Source organism: Lichenostomus cassidix, chromosome 27 (assembly GCF_008360975.1).
Source record: "Lichenostomus cassidix isolate B80296 chromosome 27, HeHo_3.0, whole genome shotgun sequence".
Taxonomy (NCBI): Eukaryota; Metazoa; Chordata; class Aves; order Passeriformes; family Meliphagidae; genus Lichenostomus; species Lichenostomus cassidix.
The window spans coordinates 2,609,038-2,636,974 of record NC_139507.1 but is presented as its reverse complement, the minus strand read 5'-3'; the positions used below and the strand labels follow the sequence as shown (position 1 = coordinate 2,636,974).

At 52.7% G+C, this 27,937-nt stretch overlaps 4 protein-coding genes and 1 pseudogene across 5 annotated transcripts; 4 read left to right on the top strand and 1 right to left on the bottom strand.

Annotated features, from left to right (window-relative positions):
• Positions 1–54: 54 nt before the first annotated feature.
• On the top strand, positions 55–3,888 carry CNTD1 (cyclin N-terminal domain containing 1). The gene is made up of 7 exons (XM_085040022.1): positions 55–436; positions 529–604; positions 850–1,009; positions 1,462–1,624; positions 2,063–2,207; positions 2,588–2,684; positions 3,078–3,888. The coding sequence occupies exons 1-7, from the start codon at positions 265–267 to the stop codon at positions 3,237–3,239; spliced, it is 975 nt and encodes a 324-aa protein (XP_084896148.1). The 5' UTR covers positions 55–264; the 3' UTR covers positions 3,240–3,888.
• Positions 3,889–4,238: 350 nt separating this feature from the next.
• On the bottom strand, positions 4,239–8,355 carry BECN1 (beclin 1). Of its 2 annotated transcripts, XM_085040029.1 has the most exons (11): positions 8,175–8,353; positions 8,019–8,086; positions 7,882–7,940; positions 7,431–7,521; positions 7,040–7,176; positions 6,678–6,872; positions 6,332–6,478; positions 5,690–5,839; positions 5,541–5,601; positions 4,930–5,072; positions 4,239–4,629 (listed from the first exon to the last, which is right to left on the bottom strand). In XM_085040029.1, exons 1-11 carry the CDS (start codon positions 8,299–8,301, stop codon positions 4,461–4,463), a joined length of 1,347 nt encoding a protein of 448 aa, XP_084896155.1. In that variant the 5' UTR covers positions 8,302–8,353; the 3' UTR covers positions 4,239–4,460. The 2 variants fall into 2 exon arrangements, with proteins under 2 accessions (XP_084896155.1, XP_084896154.1); XM_085040028.1 differs by having other exon boundaries at positions 7,882–8,086; positions 8,175–8,355.
• A 101-nt stretch (positions 8,356–8,456) lies between these two features.
• PSME3 (proteasome activator subunit 3) lies at positions 8,457–14,624 on the top strand. The gene is made up of 11 exons (XM_085040023.1): positions 8,457–8,607; positions 9,193–9,225; positions 9,528–9,590; positions 10,042–10,146; positions 10,442–10,490; positions 11,090–11,202; positions 11,693–11,761; positions 11,974–12,041; positions 12,184–12,238; positions 12,447–12,533; positions 13,039–14,624. Exons 1-11 carry the CDS (start codon positions 8,566–8,568, stop codon positions 13,117–13,119), a joined length of 765 nt encoding a protein of 254 aa, XP_084896149.1. The 5' UTR covers positions 8,457–8,565; the 3' UTR covers positions 13,120–14,624.
• A 544-nt stretch (positions 14,625–15,168) lies between these two features.
• LOC146426546 (amine oxidase [copper-containing] 2 pseudogene) lies at positions 15,169–21,247 on the top strand (annotated as a pseudogene).
• A 1,381-nt stretch (positions 21,248–22,628) lies between these two features.
• LOC146426545 (amine oxidase [copper-containing] 3-like) lies at positions 22,629–27,442 on the top strand. Its single transcript, XM_085040014.1, has 4 exons — positions 22,629–24,691; positions 25,666–25,951; positions 26,172–26,301; positions 26,828–27,442. Exons 1-4 carry the CDS (start codon positions 23,122–23,124, stop codon positions 27,110–27,112), a joined length of 2,271 nt encoding a protein of 756 aa, XP_084896140.1. The 5' UTR covers positions 22,629–23,121; the 3' UTR covers positions 27,113–27,442.
• Positions 27,443–27,937: the final 495 nt, after the last annotated feature.

Below are 27,937 nucleotides of genomic sequence, written 5' to 3'. Positions count from 1 at the left end.
GTCCCTGGCCCTGCCCGAGCCCCTGTGCCTGCCCGAGCACTGCCCAGCCCCTGTCCCTGCCCGAGCCCCTGTCCCTGCCCCGCCACCAACCACGCTGGGCCCCTGCTCGAGAGCGGCCGCACCGAGGGGCCGTTCCCTGCCAGTGCCGTCTCCGAGCAGCCGGGAATCAGCGCGGCCGGGAGGAGCTGGCCAAGCCCTGTCCCGGCCTGTCCCTGTGCGGCCAGTGAAGTCATTGTCATTACGGCTTCGGCCCTGACCCGCTCAATGGGCTCTCAGACACCATCGGAAAGCCGGGGCCGTGACTCAGGCCCCGTGTTCAGTGGGGTTGCCCCTGAAGTTATTGAGGACACACTGATCCACTTGGCCATGGAGAATGAGCAGTACCTGAGTGAGCTGCCAGAGCAGGCTGGGTACTTCAAAGAGACACGGATCGTGGGTGAGGCTTAGCTACAGCAACTCCCGGGGGAGGTGACAGCTGTACAGTGAGCTTCAGGAGACTGAAATGAGTTACTGCTGTGCTTTTTGCAGAATTTATATTCCTTTTGTCTGAAAAATGGCATCTGGACCATTTAACAAGGTACCAGGCAGTGGAGTTACTCGAAAGGTAATGAGTCCTAAACACCCACTGCATTACCACTCTGATGAGGTTATGTTGCCCATGCCCTCTCCCACTCTGGCCCTGTCACCCAAACCACACATGACTAATGTGTGTGTTGAGGGCTTTGTCTCTTCATTCATTTAATCCACACTATTAGTTCTATGTTTACTCTTAATTATATGTGGAATTTCCTTTCTTCCTTCTTCTCAGCAGTCAGAGAATTGTTCTCTGAGCAATTGTGGGTTTTGTAGGTTTATGATCAAGCAGGTAGAACAGATGTTTGATAACAGCAGTCTTGACCAAGAGCAGAGGAGCAGCTGGAGCTCTGTGAGGGAGCAGATAGCCAACACCTTTGTCCTGCGACTCGTGTCGTGCGTTCAGCTTGCAAGCAAACTCTCCCTGCACTACAATGTAAGCCAGCTCAGCCTGCCCTTGCTTTAGCAGTGTGGTTAACTCTGCAGTGCATTAATCTCTCTTAAAAATAGATTTCCTTTTTGAAAACCATTAGTGATAATTAAATGCCAAGGACATGACATTCCCTTTAGGGCAGGCAAATTGCTACTCATCCAGTAACAATTTGCCAGGAAATGTTCCCAGCGCTGGGGAAAAAAGTGCAGGAACATCTTGGCCTGTGGTAGTCAAAAATCGTGTGTCTACTGGGGTTCACACTTGCCTGAGGATGGTTTATTGAGCTGAGGAAACCTGTGGGAAAGAGCTGAGCTGGATTTCTCATGCCAGTTCAAAGGACAGGCGGGTGAGCTGCAGTCTCGTGCTTAGCAGGAGAGAGGTGGTAGAGCACTTTGCTCCTACCAAGTGCCTTATTGCCTGGAAGACATTTTGTCTCTTTTTTTTTTCCTTTTCAGAGAGTGACCAGTGATGCAGCTTTAAAATTTCTGCAGTCCTTAAAATATTCCTACACTAAACAGGAGTTGCTGGAGTCGGAGCTTGCTGTTTTAAACACTCTGCACTTCCACATCAATGTGTCAACTCCACTGGCCTACGTGGAATTGCTTCTGGAGGTTCTAGGTGAGAGTATCAATCAGAGAGAATGGGAAGGAAGATTTTTAGTGGGGTCATAGAGTTGTTGCTGATCTGAACCAAAACATCCCAGATTTTTGCACATGGAACTGTTCAGATTATCCATGGCTTCACTTTTCAGATGACAACTTTGTCCTTTGTAGAATGTGCTGAATGTTGCTGGACAGCCAGTTGTGACTCATTCAGTAAAAGATTAAGAGTTTAAAGCCCCCAAACTTGGTGCAAGGCCACATTTTCTACAATCACTCACCATTTTCTTGGTGACCTGAATTTCAGAGTGAAACTATATTGAGGCTGAGGGATCCTGTGGCATTCAGAGACAGGGCAGTTTTCCTCAGAATTGTCTGTCTCTCCTTTATGGTACCTAATGCTTCTAATTCAATTTAGTGACCCAAAATGTGGGACTGATGATGTGATCTCTGCCAGGATACAATGGCTGCTTGCTTCCTGCAAAACCCTTACATGAGGTGTGTGTACAGCTACTGGACTTCTGCTACCTGACCAGAGAGACCATCTATGACACTTTGCTGAAGATTGCCATCGAAAACTCCACACCAAGCAAACTGCAGATGTAAGGGTCTTACCTCACAATGACTTACATCAACACTTTGAAATTAAAACCCTTAAAAAAGCTAATAAATACTAGCATAATTCCCACTATGCCATTGTGGGGGCATGTTTTTTAAAAAACCCTGATTTGGGGGGCATTCGGCATTGTTTCTTAATAAACCAGTTCAAAGCAACATGCTTCTCTACAGCTGCTTCACAGGCAAGGGAAGTGTTTCACTTGGTTGGTAAAGTCCAGCCTTGCACTGTCAGTTCCAGGTTCTGATGTTGGGCTTTGGTTGGCCTGAATGAGCCAACATGTCCTGGGCATTGCCAACTGCAGCAGCAGCTGCTTTTGAACTGTGAAGCAGCATTTTACACCTGAACAAACTTTTCCTTCTGCAGAGCCAAGTTTTTAACAGTAAAGGAAGACTTCATGCTCTTGGCCGTTGGAATCATCAGTACAGGCATGTTCATGCTGAACTCTGGGCACTGGGAGCAGGTACAGTTACTGCTGAACACGTTGGCTCTTTGGGAACACAATGCCAAGGTGGTTTATCTATTTCAGCCCAGCAAGGAAAGAGGTGGGGCTGCACTGGGAGTGGCATGAGGGAGGGCCACCTGTCTTTTTAGCAGGAAGCACGTGGGGCTCTGTCAGAGCTGAGGGCAGGGCACAATTCTGTGTGCAGCTTGTGCTTGCACTGGTGTGTGTCCTCACTTTCAGTGCTTCACAGCCAGAACAAACCCCTCCAGGCAATGTTTGGTAGGTAGAGAAGGCAGGGACACCTCCCTGTGAAATGTGCCCATGGAGCAGTTACTCCTGTTAGTCTGTAAATTACTCTTCTTAGTCTGTAAACTCATAGCATTTAGGTGCTGTATCTTTTCTTTTTTTCAGGTTGTGGAGCATTTAAACTGTATCACTGCCATTACTCAACAAAGTATTCTGGAGTTCTCCTATGCCGTGCTGAAGTGTGTAGTTGGTGGCACCACACCCAAGCAGCACCGGGAGAACTGTGGAACCAAATCTCCCAAGGAGAGGATTCTGTCTCAGAAGTAGAACCACCTTGTCCATCTGGTCAGTGGTGCAGCAGCAGGAGCTGTCACACTGCTGACAACAGTCCTCCCTCCTCTGTGACACTGCCCAGGCACTCAGCACAGCTCAGGGTTACCTTTGGTTCTGAGCACCAGGCATTCTGGAACAGCCTCTCAGTCATGTGTTAATTAGCCAACTTCATCCCACTAGGCATCGAAGTCATGCCCTGAAGGGAAGCCCAACAGCACCAGAGTGTTTAGAAATGCCCCAAAAGCATTATTGTAAGAGCTGCATCTGTGAAGTTGTGAATCTAAGTTCCCTTTGACCAAAAAGATCCCTCAGAGTAGTTGTGTTTGAAAGGTGCTGCCATACCTGGTGCTTGGTTGGGACTGGGATTGCTGGGATCAGCTCTCACACCTGCATTACAAATGGCTCTGCACTGTCTCTTCTTGCTGTTTTTATAAAATCCCTGTCTCAGCTGCCTGTCATTGTTCCCTCTCTGCCAGCACTTGGAGTACGTCTGTTCTTGCCCTACCACAGCCAGCAGTGACCAGCGTTGTGATGAGTACAGAATCCTGCCAGTGCTGTGAGTGTCACGACAGCAGGTGACAGTCACAGCATGACCCTGTGAGTGCCAGGGGGTTGTGCTGTGCGAGGCACACTGCTGGCTGAAAACACTTGAGTGAGGTATAGTTTTACTGTTTCCTCAGTGCAGCTCTGTGCAGGCACGGGCTGCAGGAGGGATTACAGTGTTTTAAATAGTATCAAACCTTGTTACATTCAGTAGCACAAAAAAGTGCTAATAGGACTCAGAAAATACTTTATTTCAAAGTGTAGTTACTCTTTAATGACCACGAAGAGTTCAGGGAGGTTTTCCATGTTATTCCCGTGTTTGTAAAGTTCTGCTTTTCCAACCCTCTGTTAGCTGTAACAGAGCAGCATCAAACTCTGTTTTTCTGTTCTGAAGTGTTCTGAAGTTTGACAGCGATTTACATGCATGGCCATAAACCCCAAAAGTATCAGTTTAGCATCCATTTAATAGCTGGGTTTTATTCTGTTCAGCTCAATGATACAACTTTGCATATTGCTTTTCTATAAACTACTTGTAATAATGGTATCTTAAATAAAGTGTCTTGTGGATTTTTGGTATTGTAAACATTTTGTACTGGTTAATATTAATGACATCTTAATTTGCCTTTCTCCAACACAACGCAGACACTCCACAGCTGCCAGTCCTGACCACAGTTACTTGTTATAGAATTGGGATGAGACCCAGGCAAGGCCCCATTTCAGGTTAGTTAACATAAATTTTAGTGCTTTTGTCCATTGTTCTTCAGAGTTAAATTGCGTTTTAATTGAGTAAGAGCCACCACTGCCACCTGTGTCTTCAATCTTTCCTTTCTCCACATCCATCCTGTATCATACACAAGATTTAATTAGTGCATTCCTACTGCAAACATTTAATCTCAGTATGACATCAAGCACTAAATTTTAAATCTGACATTCATACTATCCTGTAAGAATACTTTGTTTTTAAAGGGAATCAAGCAAGCCTCAGGACTTCATCCAAGGGGCTGGCTTCAGATTTCAATGAAACTAGCAAACATACATCATAAAGAATTCCAGATGGTTTCTGACAGCCAGGACTGAAACAGCAAGCAGCGCTAGGGGCAGCACACAGGGATTAATTTGACAGTTATGTGGCAACACTCACCTGTAAGGCAAACAAAACCGAGTTTCACCTTTTTCCACTTCCTCTTTAAACTGCTGCACACAGTCCAGGAATGCCACCATGGCGTGATCAAACTTATTGTCCCAGAAGAACCTCAAGCCTCCAGAGCAGTAAAGGGGGAGCTCCTGGAAAAGAGGATTGTATCAGGCACCCCAAGCACTTATTTTTGATATGATCACTGCAGCTTTTTAACCTCATGTGAAGCTTAAATTTGTCATGGGATGCTGAGACATGGCTTGTGGCACACAGTGAGTGTGACTGGTTTTGTGCAAGTGCCTACCACGTGCAGGCACATGTTCCTGTCTTCCATCAATCCCAAATCATGCCATCGACCTGCCAATCACCCCAAAGCATTCCATCTGCCTCTGGCCAGATGTAGTGAGTCCTTCAACAGTTCTGTCACTTTCAACACCACTGGCTGGCAGCACCAGTGGCTTGATATGGGATGTGGAGTGAGAGGTTACCATGTCGGAGGAGCTGGGGCAGCCAGCTCTCCCAGACTCCACATTCATAGACACCAAGCTTGTTTCCTGCGTCCCTGGCATGACCAGGGCTCAAAGTCAACGTCCCACAATTTGTATGGGATCTCCTACCTTGGATTTGTCCGTGAGAGACTCCAAATATGAGTGGTTGCCATAGGGGACAAGACGGTATCTGAAAAAATGAGACAGAATTCACAGGCACCTGAGTCTGCCTGTCGTTCTCTGGGCTGTAAGTGAAGTATGTGTGGTATTCCATGTACCTCTGAAACTTCAGGCCCATTTTGTTGGCCAGGGCATGCAGCAGCAGCACAGTCTGCCCCCAGGCTGCGTTGATCTCGTTCCATTCCACAGGAACGCTGGGGAGACGGCCAAGTCTGAAGTTATTTATTGTGCCAAACTGCCCACTGTGCCTGTGATAAGAAGAATTATAAATAAGTGTGCTGCGCTGGGAACAGCTCAAGAACAGTTCCTGGCCTGATAAACAAATAGAGACTGTGTCCCAACAGCACACACAGTGCCAGCCATGCACACAGAGAGTTTGGGGCTATTCTTAACAAGTGTATGCAAACACCAGAGACTTGTTCTCTTCTTGTTATAAAAACACAACAAAAACCCCTAGCCAGACCCTCTAAGCTATGGGCTCTGTGAAGCCTGATGCCAGTGTCACTGCTGGCTGGCACAGGGGTTCCCAGTGTGTTACTGGGGCTGGTGAAGGAGCCATTTCCCAGTCCCACAGCCTGGCACATCTTACTCAGCTGCCACTCCTAGGAGGTGGCATTCATTGCTTTGCTGGGAGGTAACGGTGAGCTGGCTTGCACTTTTCCTGTTGAATGCAGTGACTTAAACAACCTCACACTGCAGATTCCAAGAAAATAGATATGATATTCCAGTATCTACGTTACCAGATGTGAAAGGTTGCGTTGAACACGTTGGTTTTCTTTAATTTATCCAGTTGCATCTGGGCATAGCGCATTTGGTTGTCCACACTTTTCAGCTCATCATCCAGCTCCAGCTGTTGTCTCTTGAACTCACAGTATTCCTTCTGATACCTTTGAGCAAAAGCAAGACAGCAAGTGCTGAGTGCTAGCTTCTCCATCAGTGACAGCTCTGTGGGTCAGTTTGGTCTGGCCACCTTTTCTTCAGCAGAGAATACTGGTGTTTGGGCACATTTACAGGTTTCTCATGTTACAACCTCATTTATCTGTTGCCTCCAACCCCCGCCACAAGCTGCAGCTGCAGTTCACTCACTGAGCCTCCTCCTGTTCCAGCCGCTCAGCCTCTGCCCTGACTCTCTCGAAATCCTCAGCCACAATCTTGCGGTTCTTCTCAACATCCTCCAGCTCCTGAATCAGCTGCTCTTCCTCCAGTGCCAACTCCTTCAGTTCTGTCTGTAGCTTCTCCTTATCATCCTCGTTCATTTGTTCCAGTATCTCCAGACACCTCCTAAAGGAGAACAACAGGATTACCAAAATAGGTATCCTGGTAAGTCCTGCACTGCCAGTCCCCAGTTCTGTGGCAGCCCCTGCACCTCTTGTCAACACCGAGCTCTCTGCACTGATCATGCTTCAAGCTACCACAGCTCTCTCTCGGGTCATCTGTGGCTCACTCACTTGTAGTTCTGGCACTCATTCTCCGTGATGTTGAGCTGTGTGTCCAGCTGGTCCAGCAGAGTGTCTGTGCATTCCTCACACAGTGGGTGATCCACATCCGTCTGCCCAGACATGATGTCAAAGAGGTCCCCAGTGACCTGGAGAAAAAGCTCATATTAGTGCAAGTGACACCACAGGCAGCTGCCTGCTGGTTTTCTGCAGCTTCGGTTTGCAGAAGTCTTTGCACATCAAATATTGGTTAAAATAATCTAGCTTTACTAAACTACTCACCAACCAAACCCCCACAAGGCAAGTGCCATGGGAAACTTTGCAGCTTAGTTTTCCAGAGCATTAAGAAAAACTGATGCTCCATTCCCAAGTATCTGAGCTCACCAGCTCGTGACCCACTTGCCTTCAGTCTCCGGCTGAGGTTTTCCATCGTGCCACCATCTGATGCCTCTCCGATCAGTGTGAAACTGTTGGCGCTTTCTGTTGACATCATTCTTGGAAAGAATGTTACTGAAGTGAGTGCTACAGGCCACAGAGAGGCAGCTCAAGCACGAGACCTGTCTCTGGGGCTGGGTCACGGAAAAGGGAGAGCAGGAGGCTGGGGCAGCCCATGTTTTAGGGGCTCTGTAGGGTTTGTGCTGACCCACAGCTAAGGAGCAGTGCCCAAAGGACTGTGCAGTTCTGTGTTCAAATTGCCAAGGAGCCCAAGCGCCACAGGGATCCCGCAGGGGAAACTCTAAGGGGTCACACGAGCTCTTCAGTGTGACCCCTGCGGGGGGAACATTCTCAGGCGCTGCCACAGCGTCAGCTCAAGCTGCCCGGAGGGAGCGGCCAGGCTCCGAGCTGGGCTGTACCTGGCTGGCGGGATGAACCTCCTGGACACGCCATCCTGCCGGTTCTCCGCGAAGGCTTCCTGAGGGCAAGGCAGCACTGTTACCGGAAGGCCCGGGGGAGCCGCCGCCGCGCCCCACCGCGCTCGGCCCCGCCGTACCTCCGTCAGGGCGCTCTCCTCTTCGTGCAGGTCCCCGGGCCTGGCAGGGGGGGCGGTCACCAGCGGGGCTGCGGGAGAGAAGGCGTCAGTCGGGCCCAGGCCTGGGCCCCCGCCCCAGCCCCGGCCCCGGCCCCCTAGCCCGCCGCGCCCCGGTACCGGTGAGCTCCTGGATAGTGAGGCGGTCAAGCACTTTGAAGGAGGTGTCGAGTTTGAGCGGCTGGCAGCAGCGCTGGCACACGAAGCTGACGTGCGCGGTGCCGCCGCCCGCCCGCGCTCCCTCCATCGCGCCGCCCGCGCGCGCCCCGCCATCGCCGCGCGCCGGACGTGACGCAGGCGGGCGCGGTCCTGGCAGGGGTGCGCGAGCCGCCCGCGCCATTTTCTGTGTCCCCGCCCCGGGCTGCCGGCTGAGCGGCCAGGACCCGGCGGCGCGTGCGCGCGCGGGGTGTCACGCGGGCGGCGGGCGCGCGCACCATTGGCGGGCGCGCGGCGTGAGGTCATTTCCGGTGTGGGCCCGGGGAAGCGGAGCGGCCCCGCGACCGGACCCGCCATGGCCTCGCTGCTCAAGGTGGACCCGGAGGTGAAGCTCAAGGTGCGCCCGTCCCGCCGCTTGCCCCGCCCTGCCCCGCCCGGCCCGCACTGGCCCGACCCGGCCCGGCTGCCGCCTCCGCCCCGCCGGCCCGCTCCGAGCTGGGCTGGCGCCGGCCCGGGGCGGGGCGGGCTTGGGGCCGCCCCGCGGTGCCTCCCGGCCGTTCCATGCTGGCCGCCGAGCGCGGCCCGCCCGCCCCTACGAGCCCCCGGTGTCTCCACCCCCGCCCGGCCCTGCTCCGCGGGCTCGCCGCGGGGGCGGGGATGTGGCCGGCGCCGTGCTGTGGCGGCTCCCGAGCGGAGCGTGCCCGCTGGCCCGGGGCGGCCCGGCGCATTTTCCAGCCCGGCGGGAGCTACGCGGTTTCCAGCTCCCCGCAGCGCCCGGAGTCCGGGCCGGGCGGACGGAGCCGTTCCCGGCGTCCCCGGGCAGCTCCCGCTCGGTATTCGCAGACTCCTCCCGTTGCCCCGCGTTTCCCGGGACAGCGGGAGCTGTGCTGGGAGGGTCATACGGCTGTAGGGCTCAGGGCGCGGCAGCCCCGGGCCTCGCTGCTCGAGAGCGACCCTGACCTGTCCGTGTTTCATTCTGCAGGTTGACTCCTTCAGGGAGCGGATCACTAGTGAGGTGAGTGTCATAGGTCTAGAAGGACAGAGGTTTTCTAGCCATCACCTTCCTGACAGACTCGATTGTGGGTCGAGCCTGCCCTGGAAGCTTAGCAGCACCCAGAGCATCAGTCACCCACTGCAGTGAGGTTCCTGAGCCTGGTGGCTTTCTTCTCACCTGGGCTTAGTGTGGTCTTGGCAGCAGGAAGAACTTGGGTTCTCTCCATTTCCTGTTTATGGACAGATCATTTCCCTGGTGCTCCTGCCTGCTAGTGGGAGCCTCACGGCATTGTGTCACATCATTGTTTGTTCTTTCTCTCTCAGGCTGAAGACCTCGTAGCAAACTTTTTTCCAAAGAAGCTGTTAGAACTTGATGGGTTCCTTAAGGTAGGGTGTGCCTTACGCTCTGTATCCTTTTCCATTTTCAGGTACACATTGAAAGTGATGTGGCAGGCATGGGTGTTTTCTGTGCATTTCACCTTGTTGCAGAGATGCAAGGCAGCATCTGTTGGCTCATGTGCACTGCAGTGCTGCTGGCTCTGGAGGGGTGCTGCCTTTTTCATTTTACATTGTGTGATCTCTCACATTTATCTGTCTACATGTTCCCCAGTGGGCTGTCCCTGACGGTGCTGGGGCCTCACAGGGACACCAGGAGCTGACTGTGGCCTGGCACTCCTGTCTGGGGGGTCACAGCCAATTGCTAAACCTAATTGTTTTCATTCATCCCAGTTTTACAGTTGGATAAGAGGGAGGTCTGAATCTTTTGTCTTCTCATTTTGTTTGGTGTGGCAGAATCTGTTAGTTCATAATTAAATAACAAATCTGCATTATTTTCCAGGAACCCATCCTGAATATTCATGATCTTACTCAGATCCATTCGGACATGAACCTCCCAGTGCCTGACCCAATTCTTCTCACCAACAGCCATGATGGACTGGATGGGGTAAGGTTACTCTCTTGGCTATGATCCCAGCTTCTATTAAAACTGCATGGTTTGCTCTGTGCTGGAGTAGGATATTCTTATTTAATAACAGGCCTTGGCCCAGAGGTTTTTAGAGATTGATCTCTCAAGCCTGGAAGTCTGCTGGAGATAACACTGCTCTGCAGTCCTTCTTTGGCTTTAAGGAAGAATGCTTAGAAACTAGGAACATGGCAGGGCTCTAAGTTTTCCTTATTTCCTTTGCAACACTTTTACAGCTTACGACTAGTTTGTGAGTAAAACATTTTGTATATTTTAGCCAAATATGAAAAAGAGGAAGCTGGAAGACCACGAAGAGACCTTTCAGGGTAAGAATCCCCAAGTCCCTTGTATTGCTGCCTGCCCCCTGAACCGCTGCACTGAGCCTTGGGGATGCAAATCATGTGAGCCCCACTTGCCCTGCCCTGACAGCAGCTGCTGCTCATGCCGGCCAGAGCCTGACCTACAGATGTCTTGATGTGGAGGAGCCAGGTTCCAGCTCTTAGAAGCATAATTAGTACTTTTCTGATAGACATAAGTAGTACTTGGCTTGAACTTGGCCTGCTGACAGAGGCAGCTGATCTCCTGGTGGCTCTGCTGTTCCTCTCTTTGTCTGGAAAAAGAGTCCAGGCTTTGGATTAAGCTGAGACAGAAGCTTCTTGTACGTGTGCACCAGGAAAACCCTTTATGCTCAACCTCAGCATCCTCCAGCTCTTCAGTCTCATCCTGCTCTGTGTTTTCTCTTTTCCTTCCCTTGTGGTAACTGCTGTTATCCCATGTCCCATTTCCCCTTCCCTACAGGTAGCCATAGCCTGGCTCAGTCCCTTTCTGGCCTTTGTGGGAGCTGAGGCTCAGGTGACCCCTTGGTCCAACCTCAGTGTAGCCATTCCTGCAAGTTGCTGATTCTGGGGGTTTGTCTCTGCCACAGGTACCAAAGTGTTTGTGATGCCCAATGGGATGCTGAAGAGCAACCAGCAGCTGGTGGACATCATTGAGAAAGTGAAACCAGAAATCAGGCTGCTCATTGAGAAGTGCAATACGGTAGGTGTGAGCCTGGATAAGGGGAGGCAGCAGGATGGTTTTATTCCTGGAGAGGCCAAGCTGTGAAAAGAGCAGCTCCCTCTGCTGTAGATGAGGAAAAGCAGGGCTTTGCCCTGTCTGACGGGGGCTGGGAGGCAGCTGAAACCCTCAGGGAGCTTTGTTGTTCATCTGAAAAAGAAGTATGTGTGTTACCAGGCCTCATGAGGCTTTGCTGTGCCTTTCTTTTGCACAGGCATAGACTCCTGCCAAGAGCTCCTGTGGCATGGTGAGGAGAGCTTCCCATGGGAAGCTGGGCCTGTGCTGGTTTGCATGGCATCCCAGGCATGTGGGAAGTGATCTTGGAAATGTTACAGGTGCATAAGGGACCTGCAGCAGTTTATCATCAGCTGTGTGGCAAAGGCTGGGTCCTGGGAAGCTTTTGGTGACATTCCTGAGAGAAGTCTGTGTGTAGATGTTGGCATTGGTCAGTGTTTTGATCTCTCCACTGCAGGTCAAAATGTGGGTGCAGCTTCTCATTCCCAGGATAGAGGATGGGAACAACTTTGGTGTTTCTATTCAGGTAAGACACTGCTCTGTGCTCCAGGCGTTTGGATCTCTGGGGTTCCTCAGAATCTTTCAGTTCATGGTATCCAGCAGCTACAGTCATGGAGTTGGTTTAGGTTTTAAAACCTAAACTTGAGCTGGATGTGGTGTTGCTGAGACACTGCTTTCTGAGCCTGGAAAGCCAGCTGAAGCCTCCTGGAGCTAATAGCTTCCTTGTCTCCCCTGTAGGAAGAAACAGTTGCTGAGCTTCGGACTGTGGAGAGTGAGGCAGCATCTTACCTGGACCAGATTTCTAGGTAGGCATGCAAGGACAGACTTCTTTTTGGGGGTTTCATGTTTTTGGGGAAGGTCCCCCAGCTGTTGTTACAGGACAGCTTGGACGTGAAAATAATTTTGGTGCTGTTTATCTGAGCTTTAGTCTCTCCCTTTTCCTGCCAGATACTATATCACAAGAGCAAAGTTGGTTTCCAAAATAGCCAAGTACCCTCATGTGGTAAGTCACCGGGGACATGGAGATTTACATGTTCATGCTGCTGCTTCTTGGGACTCTTTGAGCTGCTTTGTCACTGTCCTTTTTGAGCTGAGGGGGGAAGAGGGGGGATCATACGAGGATTGAGGACAGCAAGCTGAAACAGGGGGTTCCTTTGTGGAGGGCAGGGAGTTTCCTTTCTGGGAGGCTGAGCCGTGTCTGCTCTCGGCAGGAGGACTATCGCCGCACCGTGACGGAGATCGACGAGAAGGAGTACATTAGTCTGCGCCTCATCATTTCAGAGCTGAGAAATCAATATGTAAGTGAAAACACAGAGCTCACACTGGCTCCTTGCACAGCAGTGGAGAGCCCTTGTGATCCTGCTGCTGCTCCTCTCCCCTTTCCCCCTGAGCATGTCCACTCCTGGCAGGAAGCCTGCCTGCTTCCCGCTTCGGCTCCAGATGTTGCTCCTCCACCATCTCCTGGAGATGCAGATGTTTCCAACCATCTCCTAGAGATCTAGATGTTTCCAACAGTATTCACAGGGGCCTAGCACAAAATGTTCTTGCCTCCTCTGTGGAAATCTGATCCTAAGCTGTTCATACAGTGCAAGCCAATCCTAGGGTTTCTGAATAAGTGTTTTTGGTATTACATGTACTGGCTTCTGTAAGGTCTGGCTGAGGGAAGCCCTTACCTTTACCAGGTGTGTGGTTGCACACAAGGGTTGAGGGTGGTGCCAAGTTGAATGGTGCTGCTGTGGTAACCAGTGCTTATGGTGAAAGTTGGATGGCTTCCTGTCTGAGTCCTGTTCTTCCTTTTTGCAGGTCACTTTGCATGACATGATCCTTAAAAACATTGAGAAGATCAAGAGGCCTCGGAGCAGCAATGCTGAGACCCTCTATTAAGTGTCAACGTTTGAACTTGAGAACTGTTCAGTCAACTAAAGACCGTCATTGCCTTGGTTTGTTACGTGACTATCGAGATGGGAAACTGGCTGGAAATAGTATTGCATTCTTAGTTAAACTCTAAAGAAATTCTTGCCTAGTTTTGTGATTGGTTTTGTTCAGGTCTCAGGAGCTCTCCCTCTTCCTCTAGTCACTGGTAGTAGAGGCCATGCTGCATTGGACACCCCAGAGGCTGCTGCAGCCAGGCAGGGACATTCCTTCATGCCTTGCTTCCTACCTGAGTGGGAACAACACTATAGACCAAGCCCTTGTCCTGTCCCATCTCTTGTCTGGTGGCTGCACTGGGGTCTCTGGGAATGGGGCAGACAGCCCAGCACAAGGGTGGACCCGGCAGTGCCACAGCAGGAAAGCTCTCTCCCCACTGTGGGCTGTGGCCAGGCCCCTCTGCCACCAGCTCTGCACTGACCAGGGACCCTGCCCCTTGGCAGCTGTGCTCTGGTGCTACTGAGCCAACTGCACTCCCTTTTCTGGCTCTTTCCTGGCTCAGCAGAGCCTGCCCCACAGGTCTCTGCCTCACCAGTTCTGTCTGGATCGGTGCAGAGCATGAGGCAAATGCTTGGAATTAGAGCTGGTGCTGTCCTGGCTGTCATGAGCTCAGGTGGCTTCTGCTCCTCTGCCATTTGACTAGAGCCACTTTCTTGGCTAAAACCGATACTCTTTCATATACATCCCAGTTGCCCCTTCAGCATGAGTTCCTTTTGCCTGGGCTGAGGGAAGGGAGGGGCTGGAGATCTGATGCTAAAGTCCTAATATCTCCACATGTGATCAGACATGAGCCCCCCTGTCCCTGGCAGTGCTGCCTGGTGCCTGGGCAGAGCAGGCTGGCTGCCACAGCTGGCTGCCACAGCTGGTGCTTGATGGTGAGGGTGGCTGACACCCACCTGGTACCTTGCAGACCTTGCAGTCTTTCCCCTGCAAAGGGCACACTCTTGTGCCTCGTGACTCCTCTAAGCTGCCAGAACATTTCGTGGTCCATTACAAACCCCTTTGGAAATGACTGGTTGTATTGCGTCAGTTTTTGTGTGTGGCAAGTGGGCCCATAACGCTGCAGGCTTCAAAATTTTCTTATTTATAGTATTTCTACTTAAGTCCCCTAATCAGGGAACGTTAAATCATTTGTTTCAGGAACCTCGCTGTTTCCCAGGCCTCGCTGTTACACCTGTATATTCTTATTGTGCAGTAGCCTTAAGAGTTGTGTTAATCTCATTGTAACAACAGTGACAAATGGAATGGATTTTCTTCCCTTATTTTTTTTACTTTGTTTTTAGTTTGTTTTTTTTTTTTTCCTGCTTCCACATCTAAGAGCCATGTTGTCTCTTGCTGGTTTCCCAGGGATTTGCCCAGAGTGTGGCGGGCTGCTGGCCCTTGCTATAGACTCTTCTGTTGTTGTTTGTAGTAAGTCAACTCTTAGTCTTCCCGCTAATAAATATTCAGTAACAAACCAACTGCGTTGAGCTGCTGTCTGGGAGCAGCACTTCCCCTTGTGTTTCTTTGTATTGATTCCTTTTAATTTGTTCAGCTTTCTTTGCCAGATGAACATATGTAAACCTTTACTATGTCAAGAAATTAAAATAAGGTACTTGGAATTCTTTCAAGGCAGCCCCCTGTGTGTGATGCTGGGCTCTTAGGCTGTGCAGTTTTAGTGTCCTGTTCTGGTTCTGCTTTTCCCATATTCAGTTGCTTTTTCCGTGCATTCTCCTCATTCCTCTTTTTGATTCTGTCATAAAATAGTCTGCTGTGTAGGTTGTTTCTGTTCCTTTGGCATGCCTCACATTGGGCCTGTGGACTTGGGTTTGATGGAATCTATCCCATCTCAGCCCACTGTGAGACTTGAGCCATCCCAGTTCAAACAGACATGGGGACTTTGCTTGGTGTTCCTCTGAGCCTGCAGTTGCTCCAGGGTTTCTCTGCCAGGCAGGTGTCTTCTGGGCAGGTGTCTCTCGGCTGTCCTGGATGCAGCACTGAGTGTCTGTGGGGCACACAGTCTGTTTCTCCTGGCTGCTCTGTGCATGTGGTACCAAAGGAGAAGCAGCTGCCCTGCTGTGCCCTGTGCCACAGTGCCCTGTGCTCTTCTGGGGGTCATCCTGTTCCTGTCTTCCCTCCTTCCCAGGGCACAGAGGCCTCTTGAGGGGCACTCAAGGCTTTCCTGAGTGTCCTGTCCCCAGCTGCAGGGCTGTATCCCCTCTGAGGCAGCCCCTGGTTCAGGGCTTGGTGCCTGCTTGGGGCTGTGTCTGTCCTGGCCACGGTGCTTCTGGGCAGGGTCTGTGACTGGCCCTGGGAGCAGCCGCTGCAGACCGGGGCTCCCAGCTGTGGCACCTCCGGCTGCCCAGGAACAGGAGCAGCCACTTGTGCAGGAAAGTTCCTGCGGTGTGGGAAAGCCCTGCAGGTGCCTGACCCATGCAGGGAGGGGGGCACTGAGCTGCAAACAGGTCTCAGGGCCAAGGCAGCTGGAGCAGAGCCCAAAGGAAGGACTTGCTGGCAGGATTTGATGTGGTGCAGCATGAGGGGCTCCTCCTCACTACAGTAAAAAAATTTGAACTCTTGGGAAGCCAGTGCCAGCAGTTACATGGGAGATTGGAGCATCCAGGACAATTGTCTTGGCAGGTGCTGGCAGGGAGTGGGGTTCATCCATGGGGGCAGGGAGGTTTTCTGTGATCCCAGTGAGTGGGAACAGTCACAGCATGCAGTCAGGGCTCCGGTTCACCACTCCTAGATACATCCCAGCTTATGTGCAGGGGAGGAGAATAATGGCTCAGCAGTCGTGTGCAGCCACAGGCACTGCCGGCAGCGCAGCTGGAGTGGAGGAAGGGTCAGGCAGGTTCCACTGTTGTGCTTTGTATAAACTGACCCCGTGAGGTGAGGCATTGGGAGTGGGAGCTTTCTAAAGTTTGAGCTCTGCTTTGGGGCTTGCTCAAGCCTTGCTGCTGTCAGGAGCGTTGGCAGGGGTTTTCCATGCTCTGCCCTTGCTTTCCCCAGCTGTCGCAGTTGCTGTCTCTGAGTTTCCCCAGGCCAAAAGCTGTCTGTGTCTGGTTTGGGTTTCAGTAAATTTCAGATGCTAATTTTTGCCACCTCTACCTTTCTGTGTGCGTGAAAAACAGCACTCCCATCTCCCATCTTTGGGGAATGTGGGCAACTTAGCAAATATAAGATGTGCTGATGGGCAGTGCCTAAAAGCAGCTGTAGCAAAAATAAAACATGGGTAGGATGTGAATTCTCCTTATGAGATGTGGGTCAGTGATGGGCTGATCACACTGGAGAACTGGCATGTGGGCAGCAGTACGTGCGCTGAGCAGGTCATAAACAAGTTATGCTGCTGTTAGGGAGATGTGCAATTTCTTTAATTCTAGGTTAGCTTTGAGCTGTTGCAGACTTCTTTTGGAGAGGGTACACGAGCAGTTCCATGGTATGTGCGGCCCCTGAAGATCCCTCTTTGCTTTTCATCAGTCAGTTATTGACATAGGTTCTGGCTCTGCAGGCTCAGTTAATTATTTTGCTTCCTGAAATTCCTACTGCAAGATGAAGGTGGATTTAGGGCTGTTCTGTTTATTCTGAAACAGAGCTCTAAACCAGAACTTGAAAAACCCAGCAGAAACAGACAGTACTAAAAAAATCTGGTATCAGACATGGCCTTCCTGGCAAAGGCTCTGCAGTGGAGCAGAGGCAGTGCAGAAAGCTGCCATCCTTGTCCAGCAGCCTTAGGGTGTGTGCTGTGTTCGGTTAGTCTTGGGGATGTCAGTACAGATGAGGGTTTCTCTTTCTCTCCAACCCCCCAACATGCAGAGAACCAGGAGTGTTCTCACACTCTATTTTCAGATCTCTCCCAGCCCAGCTGCACAGTTGAGTTGTGATTTGTGGGGCAGGAAGGCCTGTGGAGTTTTCTTAAACTACTGCTGTGCTGCTTGGAAAAGGCCCTTCTGTAATTGCAGCCTGTGGCATGGCTTTGAGGGACTATGGATGCAAATGCAAGAGGCAAAGTCAAACGTGAATGATCTGCTCTTTGTGTACTTCAAGGAAAGGTCCATGTGAGCTTTGTCGTGCAGCTGTGGAGGTTCTGCTGTGGTCTCACCTAGGCTGTGTCAGTATGTGTGGCAGCAGAACCCTCGTTCCATTCCTGGGAGGCAGGAGGGATGTCCTGGCTGTGCTCCAAACCTGAACCAGGACAGCAGTGCTTCTGCTCTGTGCTCCAAGTGAAATGGGCATCACCTTCCAGGCCTATGCCAAAAAGGAATTTTTCTTCCAAGCCTAACCCCGGGTAATCCTTGAAGCCTCACTGACTTCATGGATTGAAAGGCTGACTTGGAAATCAGCGCTGCTTTGCCTAATTTGGGGTTACTTGGAGGCATTTAATTCTGCTGCTGTGAGCCAATGAGAGCAGGTACACCTGAAACCTGTGGCTTTTGTGTCCCATGCAGCCACAGCTCTGTTCTTTTTTGTCCTGTCTGCCCGTTGTTGTGTCTGTGCTGCAGTGAAACCCTTTGCTGGCACTGTAACTCTGAAGCAAGTGCTGTGGCTCTGAGGCTCTCCTGGTGTGGTGGCTGGCAAGTCAGAGCCATGTGTGCTGGCAGAGAGAGCACAAGCGTGTCCCTGGCCTCAGCTGCAGCCTGCCCTGAAGAAGGCTGAGGCTGCCAGTGGTGGTGAGGATGATGGAGTGCATCCTACAGCAACGTGGCCTTCTGTCTCCCAGTGTGGTGTGTGAGCACGGCCAGAGGACCACAGAGGGGTTGAGCCCCAGGCAAGATCTGCAGAGGAAGAGACAGAGGCTGGTGGGTGCTGTCTCCCATCAGGAAACTCTGACAGGAGAAAGAAGACGAGGGTGAGGTGAGGTGAGGTGAGGCTGGCAGCAGGAGTGGAAATTGTGGGTTGAATCTCCAGCTCTGGTTCTCTTGGATGCTTCGTCCTACTCAGCACCAGCTCTGGGACTGGAGCCAAGGTGGTGTGTCTTGTCTACCCCAAGCATCTGCTGCGTGGCAGGATGGAGCACCAAGTCCTGCTGGCTGCTTTGTTCTGGCCATGCCTTTGAACAGCACTGTGAGGCCAGCAGGGACTGTTGTTGGGGTGGCAGAGGGCAGCTGTGGCTGCCCAGCCTCTGTGCTGTGGCCTGGCTGCACTGAGAGCAGGCACTGCTCTTAGCTGCTGCTATGTGCAGGTTCAGGGTTGTCCTGTCCTGGAGAGAACCTCTTGGGAGCTGCACCTCAGTTTATCTGTGAATTGGAGGGAGAGACAAAGGCTGCAGGATCCTGTGGCTGTGCAATGCTGGGAATTAATTGGCTCAGAGCTGTTCTGAGGTGCAAACTAAGAGCTGGTTGTTCACAGTGCATTGGGGCCTGATTCTCATCCTGAACTACACCTCCATGCCTGCCAAAGTTTTTCTGCTGCTACACAGAAGGATGTGTTTTCAGCAAAGGCTTCCGTGTGGAAGACTGGAAAAAATAAAATAAAAAGTAACTCCAAGCTTGAAATGGTGCTGCCAGGGAGAATGTTTACAAGGAAGCAGCCTGATAAACAAGGAAAATCGGTGAGTTGTAAAGAGGTGAAATTGTACAGTGTGGCAACAATTCCCAGCTTGTCAGAGCCTCGCAGTGGTCACAGCCACCTCAGGCTGACTGCAGGATCTCCGTTTTTACGGGCAGCCTCAGGAAGCCAGGCAGGACTGAAAAAGTAACGGAATTATGTGGAACTTGTCTGAGTCACTGACCCTACATCTCCACAAGTTCTTTCAGGGCACTGCTGTGAAGGAGGACAGAAGAGGCTGCAGCTGAGAGTGGAGATCTGCCCTTTCTGGTCACCAAGGATTTCAGATCTCCTCCCCTAGCCTCTCCCAGTCTTTTGTACTTTCTCTGCTAATCCATCCAGTGCAGTATACACTGACAGAGGCAGGAGCTGGAGAGCTCTGAAAGCCTCTGAATGCTGCTGGACCAACTGCAGGAATGAACCTGAAAACTGTGCTCATCCTACTTGGTCTGGCATTAGCCACAATATTTGCTTTGGTGTGTGTGTTGCTGACCAGAGAAAGGACCCCCAAAACCTGCCAGCACCTGCCCCCGGAGCAGGAGGATATCGAGGATGACCAGAGCATGGTGTTTGCTGACCTGACACCTGAGGAGATGTCCCAAGTGGTGAGATACCTGCAGGGAAACCTCGGGGTGCCGCTGGTTGACGCCTCCCTTGCCAAACCCTCGGACAACTGCATCGCCTCCGTGGATCTGCAGGTCCCCAGCAAGGCAGAGGTGCTGCAGTTCCTGGACGGCGGTGGGGCTCGTCCAGCCCGAGAGGCCCTGGCTGTGCTGTACTTTGGGAAGCAGGCAGAGCCCAACATCACCGAGTACGTGGTGGGTCCTCTGCCGACACCAGTGTACCACCGAGATGTGACGGTGCAGAAGTACGGCGGGAAGCTGCCGTACCACCGCAGACCGATGCTGGCTGTTGAATACAAGCAGATTGGAGGGTTTTTAAAGAGCCAAGTGTTCCCCTCAGCTCCAGTCTTCATGCAACAAGTAATGGAGTACGATGGAACCAGTCTTGCAGTCATGGCAGCTGCTCCCCGTGGGTTCCAGTCTGGAGATCGGATCACCTGGTTTGCCCTGTTTCAGAACGTGAGTGGGTTCTTTGTGCACCCGGTGGGGCTGGAGGTGCTGGTGGACCACAGCAGCCTGGACATCTCGCAGTGGGCAGTGCAGAGGGTGTTCTACAATGGGCAGTACTACAGGGACATGGTTCAGCTGGAGAGTGCCTATGTACAGGGTCGTATCAGCGTGGAGAAGGTGAGGAAGGCACCGTGGGATGGGGACTTCTCCTCCATGAAGCCTCGAGCTTCTTCAGCCGCGCTGTTCCCGCTGCAGTACGAGCCGCAGGGTCCTCGCTACAGCATCAGGAACAACCAGGTGCTGTTCCAGGGGTGGAGCTTTGCCTTTGGGATGAGTGTGAGCACAGGCCTGCGGCTGTTTGACATCCGACACAAGGGGGAGAGGGTTGCCTACGAGATCAGCGTGCAGGAGGCGCTGTCGGTGTATGGCTCCAACTGCCCGGGAGGGATGTCCACTCGCTACATGGACGGCAGCTTTGGCCTGGGGCGCTACACCTCCCCCTTGGTGCGAGGGGTGGACTGCCCGTACTCGGCCACCTATGTGGACACACACTCTGTGTCCCAGAGCCTGAGGCCCAGGAAGAGGAAGGCTTCTCTCTGCATCTTTGAGCAGAACCTGGGCTCCCCTCTGAGGCGCCACTACTCCAACTTGCAGTCGCTCTACTACGGGGGGCTTGTGAACTCGGCTCTGGTCATTCGCTCCATTGCCACTGTGGGCAACTATGACTATGTGTGGGACTTCATCTTCTACCAGAATGGGGCCATCGAGGGCAAGGTGCAGGCCACGGGCTACCCAAGCTCCTCCTTTCTCCACGGGGATGGCCTGAGATATGGCAATAGGCTTTGGGAGCACACACTGGGCACAATACACACCCATTTTATCAACTATAAGGTGGACTTGGATGTGGGAGGTAGGTCTGGCTCTTCTTTTAATGCCTGCTATTGTACTGATAAACCCCAGAGCGCTGTGGTTTGCCTCCTTGTCTGTACAGTCACTAATAACTGACATCAGAACTCTGCTTCTTTATTCTCCCAACCTCTTCTTTCATTACAAAATTATTTTTCAATATATAAAACAGTCGGTCAAGGTCATTGGGTGGAAAGCAGTGGGAATTTCTGGGAGCTCTGTGTTCAGCTCAAGGAAAGTATGAAAGGTAGCAGCTGAAAAATGTTTGTGTTTCCTTGAGGCCTCATGTCTGGCACGGTGTGTGTTGCCATAGGCATGGGCGGGCAGACAGGGAGTTGGCCCTGTCTGAGCACAGACAGTGTGAGACCGCTTTCTGAGTGCCTGGTGCTGGTCCTGGCACTCCTTCTCCCTTGGGAAAATCCTCTTCATGTCTCACTGCCCCATGTAAAGCAGGGCAGCTGTCCTAGTGCTCCGTGGGGCTAAACTCCTGCAGCTCTATCCCCTTCTTCTCTCGAGGAAACACTCGAGCGTTGGACCCCAAGTCTTGAGCTGTGAAGCTGCTACAGCAGCCCAGCGAGTTCCCCTGCTCCCTTGTGGAGTCACAGTCTGGCAGTGGATGTCTGCACAGGGTTGTTTGAGTCCAGGAGCAGCCCTTTGCTCACAGCCAAGTCCTGGCAGCCACCCTGGGAGTGCAGGGATGCTCAGCCTCAGGGGCAGCTTTGCTTCCCTCAGAAGGCTATTCCAGGACCTGCAGTCTGGGGATAGTAAGGACACACACGGCATCTGTTATTGAAAACCACTTCTGTAAAAGTTAGAGGGAAAGTGTTTTACATCTGCACAGCACTAAAGAGGTCGCTGGTAGGCAGTGGCTACATCTGAACCAGCCCAAGGAAAAGCTCAGCCCCAGGGATCCAGGCTGTCTCCTGGATTGTGGAAAGTAATCTCAGAGCTATGTTGGTCAAGCTGCAGCTAACTCCAGAGCAAGCATTTGGTCCCAGCACGTGTCCTGCTGGGTACCTGTCTGAGATGCAGGGGTCTGCGTGGCCTTGAAAGGTGCTGCTGCTGTTTTTACGGGCAAAACTGGGGCTGATATTGGTTCCTTCCTGTAAGCAAAGCTCAAGAACATGCTAAAACACAGGTCCCGTGTGGTGGCAAGGTCCTTTTCTGTGACTTCAATGCCCCTCAGTGCCCCTTTCTGTTTACAGACCCTGAGCTTTGACTGCTGCAAAATGCTCTTGAGCAGAGTTGTGTAAGGTCTCAGACTTGTTCCCTGTGGTGAGAGAGGAGCCATGTTCCAGGCAGGAGGGCTCAGGGCCATGCAGGGAGCTTGAGAAATTCCCACAGGAGCCCCACCTTCCAGTGCAGGGAGGGCACAACCGTGTCACAGCTAAAGTGGGTCATTCCCCACACAGGTTCTTGGATCCCGATCTGAGGCTGGCGTGGGGCTTGCAGGGAAAAAGGGCAATTATTCCCTAGCTGGAACTGAGAATGAAAACATAATTTCTAAATTAACATGAGTGCAAATGGGTAAATTGCTCCAGCGCTGTGGTGGTTCTGGCCCCTCCTGCCTGTGCCTCAGATTGTCCCCATCAGGAGGGTGTTTGGTGGACCCTAATCTCTAAAAAGCCATCCTCGCTGTCAGTGATGTGTCACTGCCTTGTGTGGTGCCAGGTGCCATGGGGGAGCCTTGCAGGAGCTGATGGCCACACTGCAGCAGCCACCTCGCACCATTTCTGTCCATGACAGCTCTTGTGCAAAGATCACTTCTTGTGCAAAGATCAGTCTGGAATGGGACTGGGATGATTCAGCAAGTGCTGCCTTTTCTCACCAGGGAGCTGCCCCTGCTCTGCCCACAGCCAGAGCCAGGCTGGAGCTGCCAGGTCCCTTCCCTCAGGGCTGAGAAGGACTTGAAGGCAACAGGGAATGGCGACAGGAAGAACTGGCATGTGGAGGTGCTGGGAGCCAGCAGGTCTTGGGCTGTGCCAGCACAGAGTGGCCCTTCAGGGGAGTGGGGCAGGTCCAGGGGCACTGGGTGCGGAGGGACCAGGCTGGCTGAGCCTTCCCCCGTGGCATTGCCAAGCTCCCACAGGAGATGGAGCTGGAGCATCCTGGGAGACACCGAAAGAAACAAAGGCCCTGAGGACAGGTGAGACTGCGGCTCTTTGTGGTGTCACCCTGCAGCAGAGAAACCCATCAGCAGCTTGGTGAGTGAACCAGGCATTGGCTCCCTGGCTGGCTCCTTGGATGCATCTGGGGTGGGGAGGAAACAAGCCAAACTGGCTGGGACCTGTGATCTCTCAGAGCCCCATGGGAGCTACAAGCTCCCTGCCCACCGCACAGGCGTCACCATTACGCCCACAGTTGCAAATGAATAAAGAGCTTGGTCTGCAGGTGAAGGACATACTCTGGATTCTTCAGCCAAACTGCCTGAGCTGTCACTGCACTCGCAGTGATGAACCCCAAACTTCCCTATGTTCTCCTGGTCGGGGCTGCAGTGATAATCTTCATTCTATCCTGCATGCTGCTGAGCAGGGGTAGGCGATTGCCCAGCTGTGAATCCCAGTCCAGTGTTGTGGAGAAGACAGAATCCATGAGCCAGAGCATGGTGTTTGCTGACCTGACACCTGAGGAGATGTCCCAAGTGGTGAGATACCTGCAGGGAAACCTCGGGGTGCCTCTGGTTGACGCCTCCCGTGCCAAACCCTCGGACAACTGCATCGCCTCCGTGGATCTGCAGGTCCCCAGCAAGGCAGAGGTGCTGCAGTTCCTGGACGGCGGTGGGGCTCGTCCAGCCCGAGAGGCCCTGGCTGTGCTGTACTTTGGGAAGCAGGCAGAGCCCAACATCACCGAGTACGTGGTGGGTCCTCTGCCGACACCGGTGTACCACCGAGATGTGACGGTGCAGAAGTACGGCGGGAAGCTGCCGTACCACCGCAGACCTGTGCTGGGCAGTGAGTACAAGCAGCTGGGAGTGTTCTTGGAGAAGGTGGCATTTGCTGCAGCACCGACCTTCCTGCGAGAAGTCTTTGAGTATGACAGAACCAATGTGGCATTTCAGACCACAGTCCCTCATGGCTTCCAGTCTGGAGATCGGATCACCTGGTTTGTCCTGTTTCAGAATGTGAGTGGATTCTTTGTGCACCCGGTGGGGCTGGAGGTGCTGGTGGACCACAGCAGCCTGGACATCTCGCAGTGGGCAGTGCAGAGGGTGTTCTACAATGGGCAGTACTACAGGGACATGGTTCAGCTGGAGAGTGCCTATGTACAGGGTCGTATCAGCGTGGAGAAGGTGAGGAAGGCCCCGTGGGATGGGGACTTCTCCTCCATGAAGCCTCGAGCGCCTTCAGCCGCGCTGTTCCCGCTGCAGTACGAGCCGCAGGGTCCTCGCTACAGCATCAGGAACAACCAGGTGCTGTTCCAGGGGTGGAGCTTTGCCTTTGGGATGAGTGTGAGCACAGGCCTGCGGCTGTTTGACATCCGACACAAGGGGGAGAGGGTTGCCTACGAGATCAGCGTGCAGGAGGCGCTGTCGGTGTATGGCTCCAACTGCCCGGGAGGGATGTCCACTCGCTACATGGACGGCAGCTTTGGCCTGGGGCGCTACACCTCCCCCTTGGTGCGAGGGGTGGACTGCCCGTACTCGGCCACCTATGTGGACACACACTCTGTGTCCCAGAGCCTGAGGCCCAGGAAGAGGAAGGCTTCTCTCTGCATCTTTGAGCAGAACCTGGGCTCCCCTCTGAGGCGCCACTACTCCAACTTGCAGTCGCTCTACTACGGGGGGCTTGTGAACTCGGCTCTGGTCATTCGCTCCATTGCCACTGTGGGCAACTATGACTATGTGTGGGACTTCATCTTCTACCAGAATGGGGCCATCGAGGGCAAGGTGCAGGCCACGGGCTACCCAAGCTCCTCCTTTCTCCACGGGGATGGCCTGAGATATGGCAATAGGCTTTGGGAGCACACACTGGGCACGATACACACCCGTTTCATTAACTATAAGGTGGACTTGGACGTGGGAGGTAGGTCTGGCTCTTATCTCTCCCTTTTGCACTCCCCAAGTTCTTTTAATCTCACAAATCTTGACTTTTTTGGTGCTTATACAAATTTTCCTTTCCACTTGTGGAACAGAGTGGCATGCTTGCAGTGGGGGGTGGCAAAACTGCAGAACAGGGAAAAGGCAGGCTGTCACTGTTAACACTGGCAGGGGAGATGTGGGGTGAGAAGTTTTTCATACGAGAAAAAGAAAGGAAATTCGCTCAGTAGTGTTGGCTGTGCATGGATCTTCTGTGGGGCTCAAACTTTCACAGATGGCCACACGTTCAGCTCTGAAATTACTTTTATGCAAGCTGGGAACTCATGTGTAAAAGGAGTGGAACACAGAGGGGCATCATGGTGGGATGGGCAGGAGGTGCTGACTCTCTGCCTCTCTGCCAGACCTGCACAGGCGCTGGCCATCGAATGCAGCCCTTTGCCATCTTGTCACCAGATCAGTTTGCTGCCTGCCCCTCCTGTTGCTCCAAACCTTGGGCCCACATCTCTTTGTGGCAGGACCTGAATGGCGCAACACTGCTCTTGTCTGTGATGTGCAAATGTGTTCAGCACCTGGGCTGCTCCAGGTGCCTCCATGGTGCAGGACGAGCTGATGAGCAGCAACACAGCTGGTGCTCTAGTTAATTAGACTATGCTTGTACAGAAAGCAAACCTGTTCTTCTGCCCTGGGATGAAGCTCATCCCTTGTCCCCTCTTGTCTCTCAGTCTGCTGCAGAGTGGTGTTGCTTGGCTTGGACACGTGTTCAGCCATAGATCAACACATGTCATGTACAGCCATGGTGTGTGGAGCTGTGGAGCAGCAACTGCTCTCGGGCAGTGTCAGTGCTCAGAGCCCAGGATGCAAGGAGGGAGGACAGGGAGAGTGGGCACTGGCTGAAGTGATGTACTTGGGGAACAGGGGATGGTGGGGACGCTCCTCAGTGACTTTGTTTTGGCTTCGCAGGGGTGAAAAACTCCCTCGTGGCCCATGACATGGCATTTGAGATGACACGGGCTCCCTGGAGCCCAGAGCAGCAGATAGAGAGGCCACGACTCACCAAGAAAGTGCTGGACACGGAGGACCAGGCTGCCTTCCGACTCCAGTCAAAGATACCCAGATACATCTACTTCGCGGCCAACAGCAAAAACAAGTGGGGCCACCAGCGTGGTTACAGGATCCAGATCACCAGTTTTGCAGGGGATCACATCCCTGAAGCCAGCTCCATGGAGAGAGCCATCAGCTGGGCAAGGTCAGGCTGTTCTGGGTGGGATGGCAGGTTCTCAAAGACCCCTCAGCCCTGCCAGCTGGGAAGGCATTGCTGGATGTCCCTGGATGGGAGGCACAGGGCAACACTCTTCTGGTGTTGCTCTGTCAGAGCAGGCCTGTGCTCTGCAGGCTCTTCCAGGAGCCTTTTAACTTAGCTCTGCCCTGCCTCAAGGGGCTGCTGTTGTCTCTTGTCTTGTCCTCAGGTACCAGCTGGCTGTCACCCGGCGGAAGGAGGAGGAGCCCACCAGCACCAGCATCTACAACCAGAATGACCCCTGGACACCCACTGTTGCCTTTGCTGACTTCATCAACAACGAGACCATCACCAACGAGGTAAGCTGGGTCCCCTTACCTGGGGCTGGAATGTAATCCCAGCCCCAGGCTCAACAGGAGACCCAAGTCTACCCCAGGAGGGAAGTGACTCCAGCATCCCCCATGGGACAATGTGCCCAGCTGTGAGTGCAGCAGCCCAGGGGAAAGAGGAAAGTGGGTTTGAGCATCCCCTTCTCTGTGTGTCTGCTCAGTGCTTTGGTCAGAGAACACAGATCAGAGTGTGCAGAGCAGAAGCTTGCTTCTCCCTGTGGAGAAATGCTGGCAATATGCTGTGAAAATCTCTGTGAGGCCAAGAAGGTCATATCCTTCCGGTGGATATCTGCAGCCATGGCTGCAGCATGTTTTTGGGGAAGGGAGGAGTTCTTTCCCAGGAGAGGGGAGCTTGGTGTGTGGGAATGCAGACAGCTGGTCCTCATGGGGGTCCCCTTCCTTCTCTCCTGTCACTCTCCATGGCCCCATATGTATTTTGGTTACTGCTGCTGCATATTCTGAAGTAACCCTGGGCTTGTGGCTCTTCCCTGCCTAGGACCTGGTTGCCTGGATAACTGCTGGCTTCCTTCACATTCCACACTCTGAGGATATTCCCAACACTGTGACTGTGGGAAACTCGGTTGGTTTTCTCCTGAGACCCTACAACTACTATGACCTGGACCCCTCTATATACTCCCACGATGGTGTGTTTTTCACCAACGAGCAGGACTTGACAGCATGTGAAATCAACCCTCTTGCCTGCCTGCCCAAAAGTGCCTCTTGTTTGCCAAACTTCCCCCCATTCACCTTTGATGGTTTTCAAAATATGAGCAGGCTTTAATGCTACAGGATGGTGGGAGGGAGATGTGGTCAGAGACACCGGGCTGACTGCTCTGTCTCCCATTTTCAGCTTTTTAGTGAAGTTGTCTCAATTTCCAGTCGTCTGGTGACTTCACATCTTATCACTGCTTTTGAAATAGTGCTCTTGAAAAGAGAAGCATGATTTTCCTAGCATGATTCCAGATGGAAGTCTACTTTGTCTGTTAATTCCTGAATTTGAGTCTGTCGCCAGAGGAAAGTGAGGAGAAAATACTGTTCCTCTGCTGTAGAAGCAAGTGCTGTGTAGTGCATGTTTCAGGTTAAAATAATGAAAATGGTGCTGGTCCAATGCTGTCAAGTGTCTCATTCTTGCAACTCACAGCAGCATCTCCTGGGGGATGATGCTGGTCTCTGCCATGTTTTTCATGTGCCCACAAACCAGCCCAGCAATGTGGCTCTGGGTGTTCACTGGGGCATGGGGATGTCCAGCTGGAGGGCAGGAGGGATGGGCTGGGGTGTGCCAAGGACGCAGGGGGCATGGACTGAGGTGGGCGCTGGCACCAAGCCCTGGGGCTGTTGGGGGAGGCTGGGTCATGGCCAGGACTGTGTGGTTGTGGCTCTCAGGCCCTCAGTGCTGGGCACAAGGGAGGGATCTGGACAGGACCTTGCAGGAAGAGGTCTCGTGGCTGCTGGTGATGCAGCACAGACAGTGCCCCTGCCTGTTTGCCAGGATGCTGTTTGAGCTCTGGAGCCCTTTTTCCCCTCCTCACAGCTCCATCTGTGTTAGGATGTAGCTCAGGATTGGTAGGCACCTTTGCAGGGTGACAAACAGCTGTCCCCTCCCTCC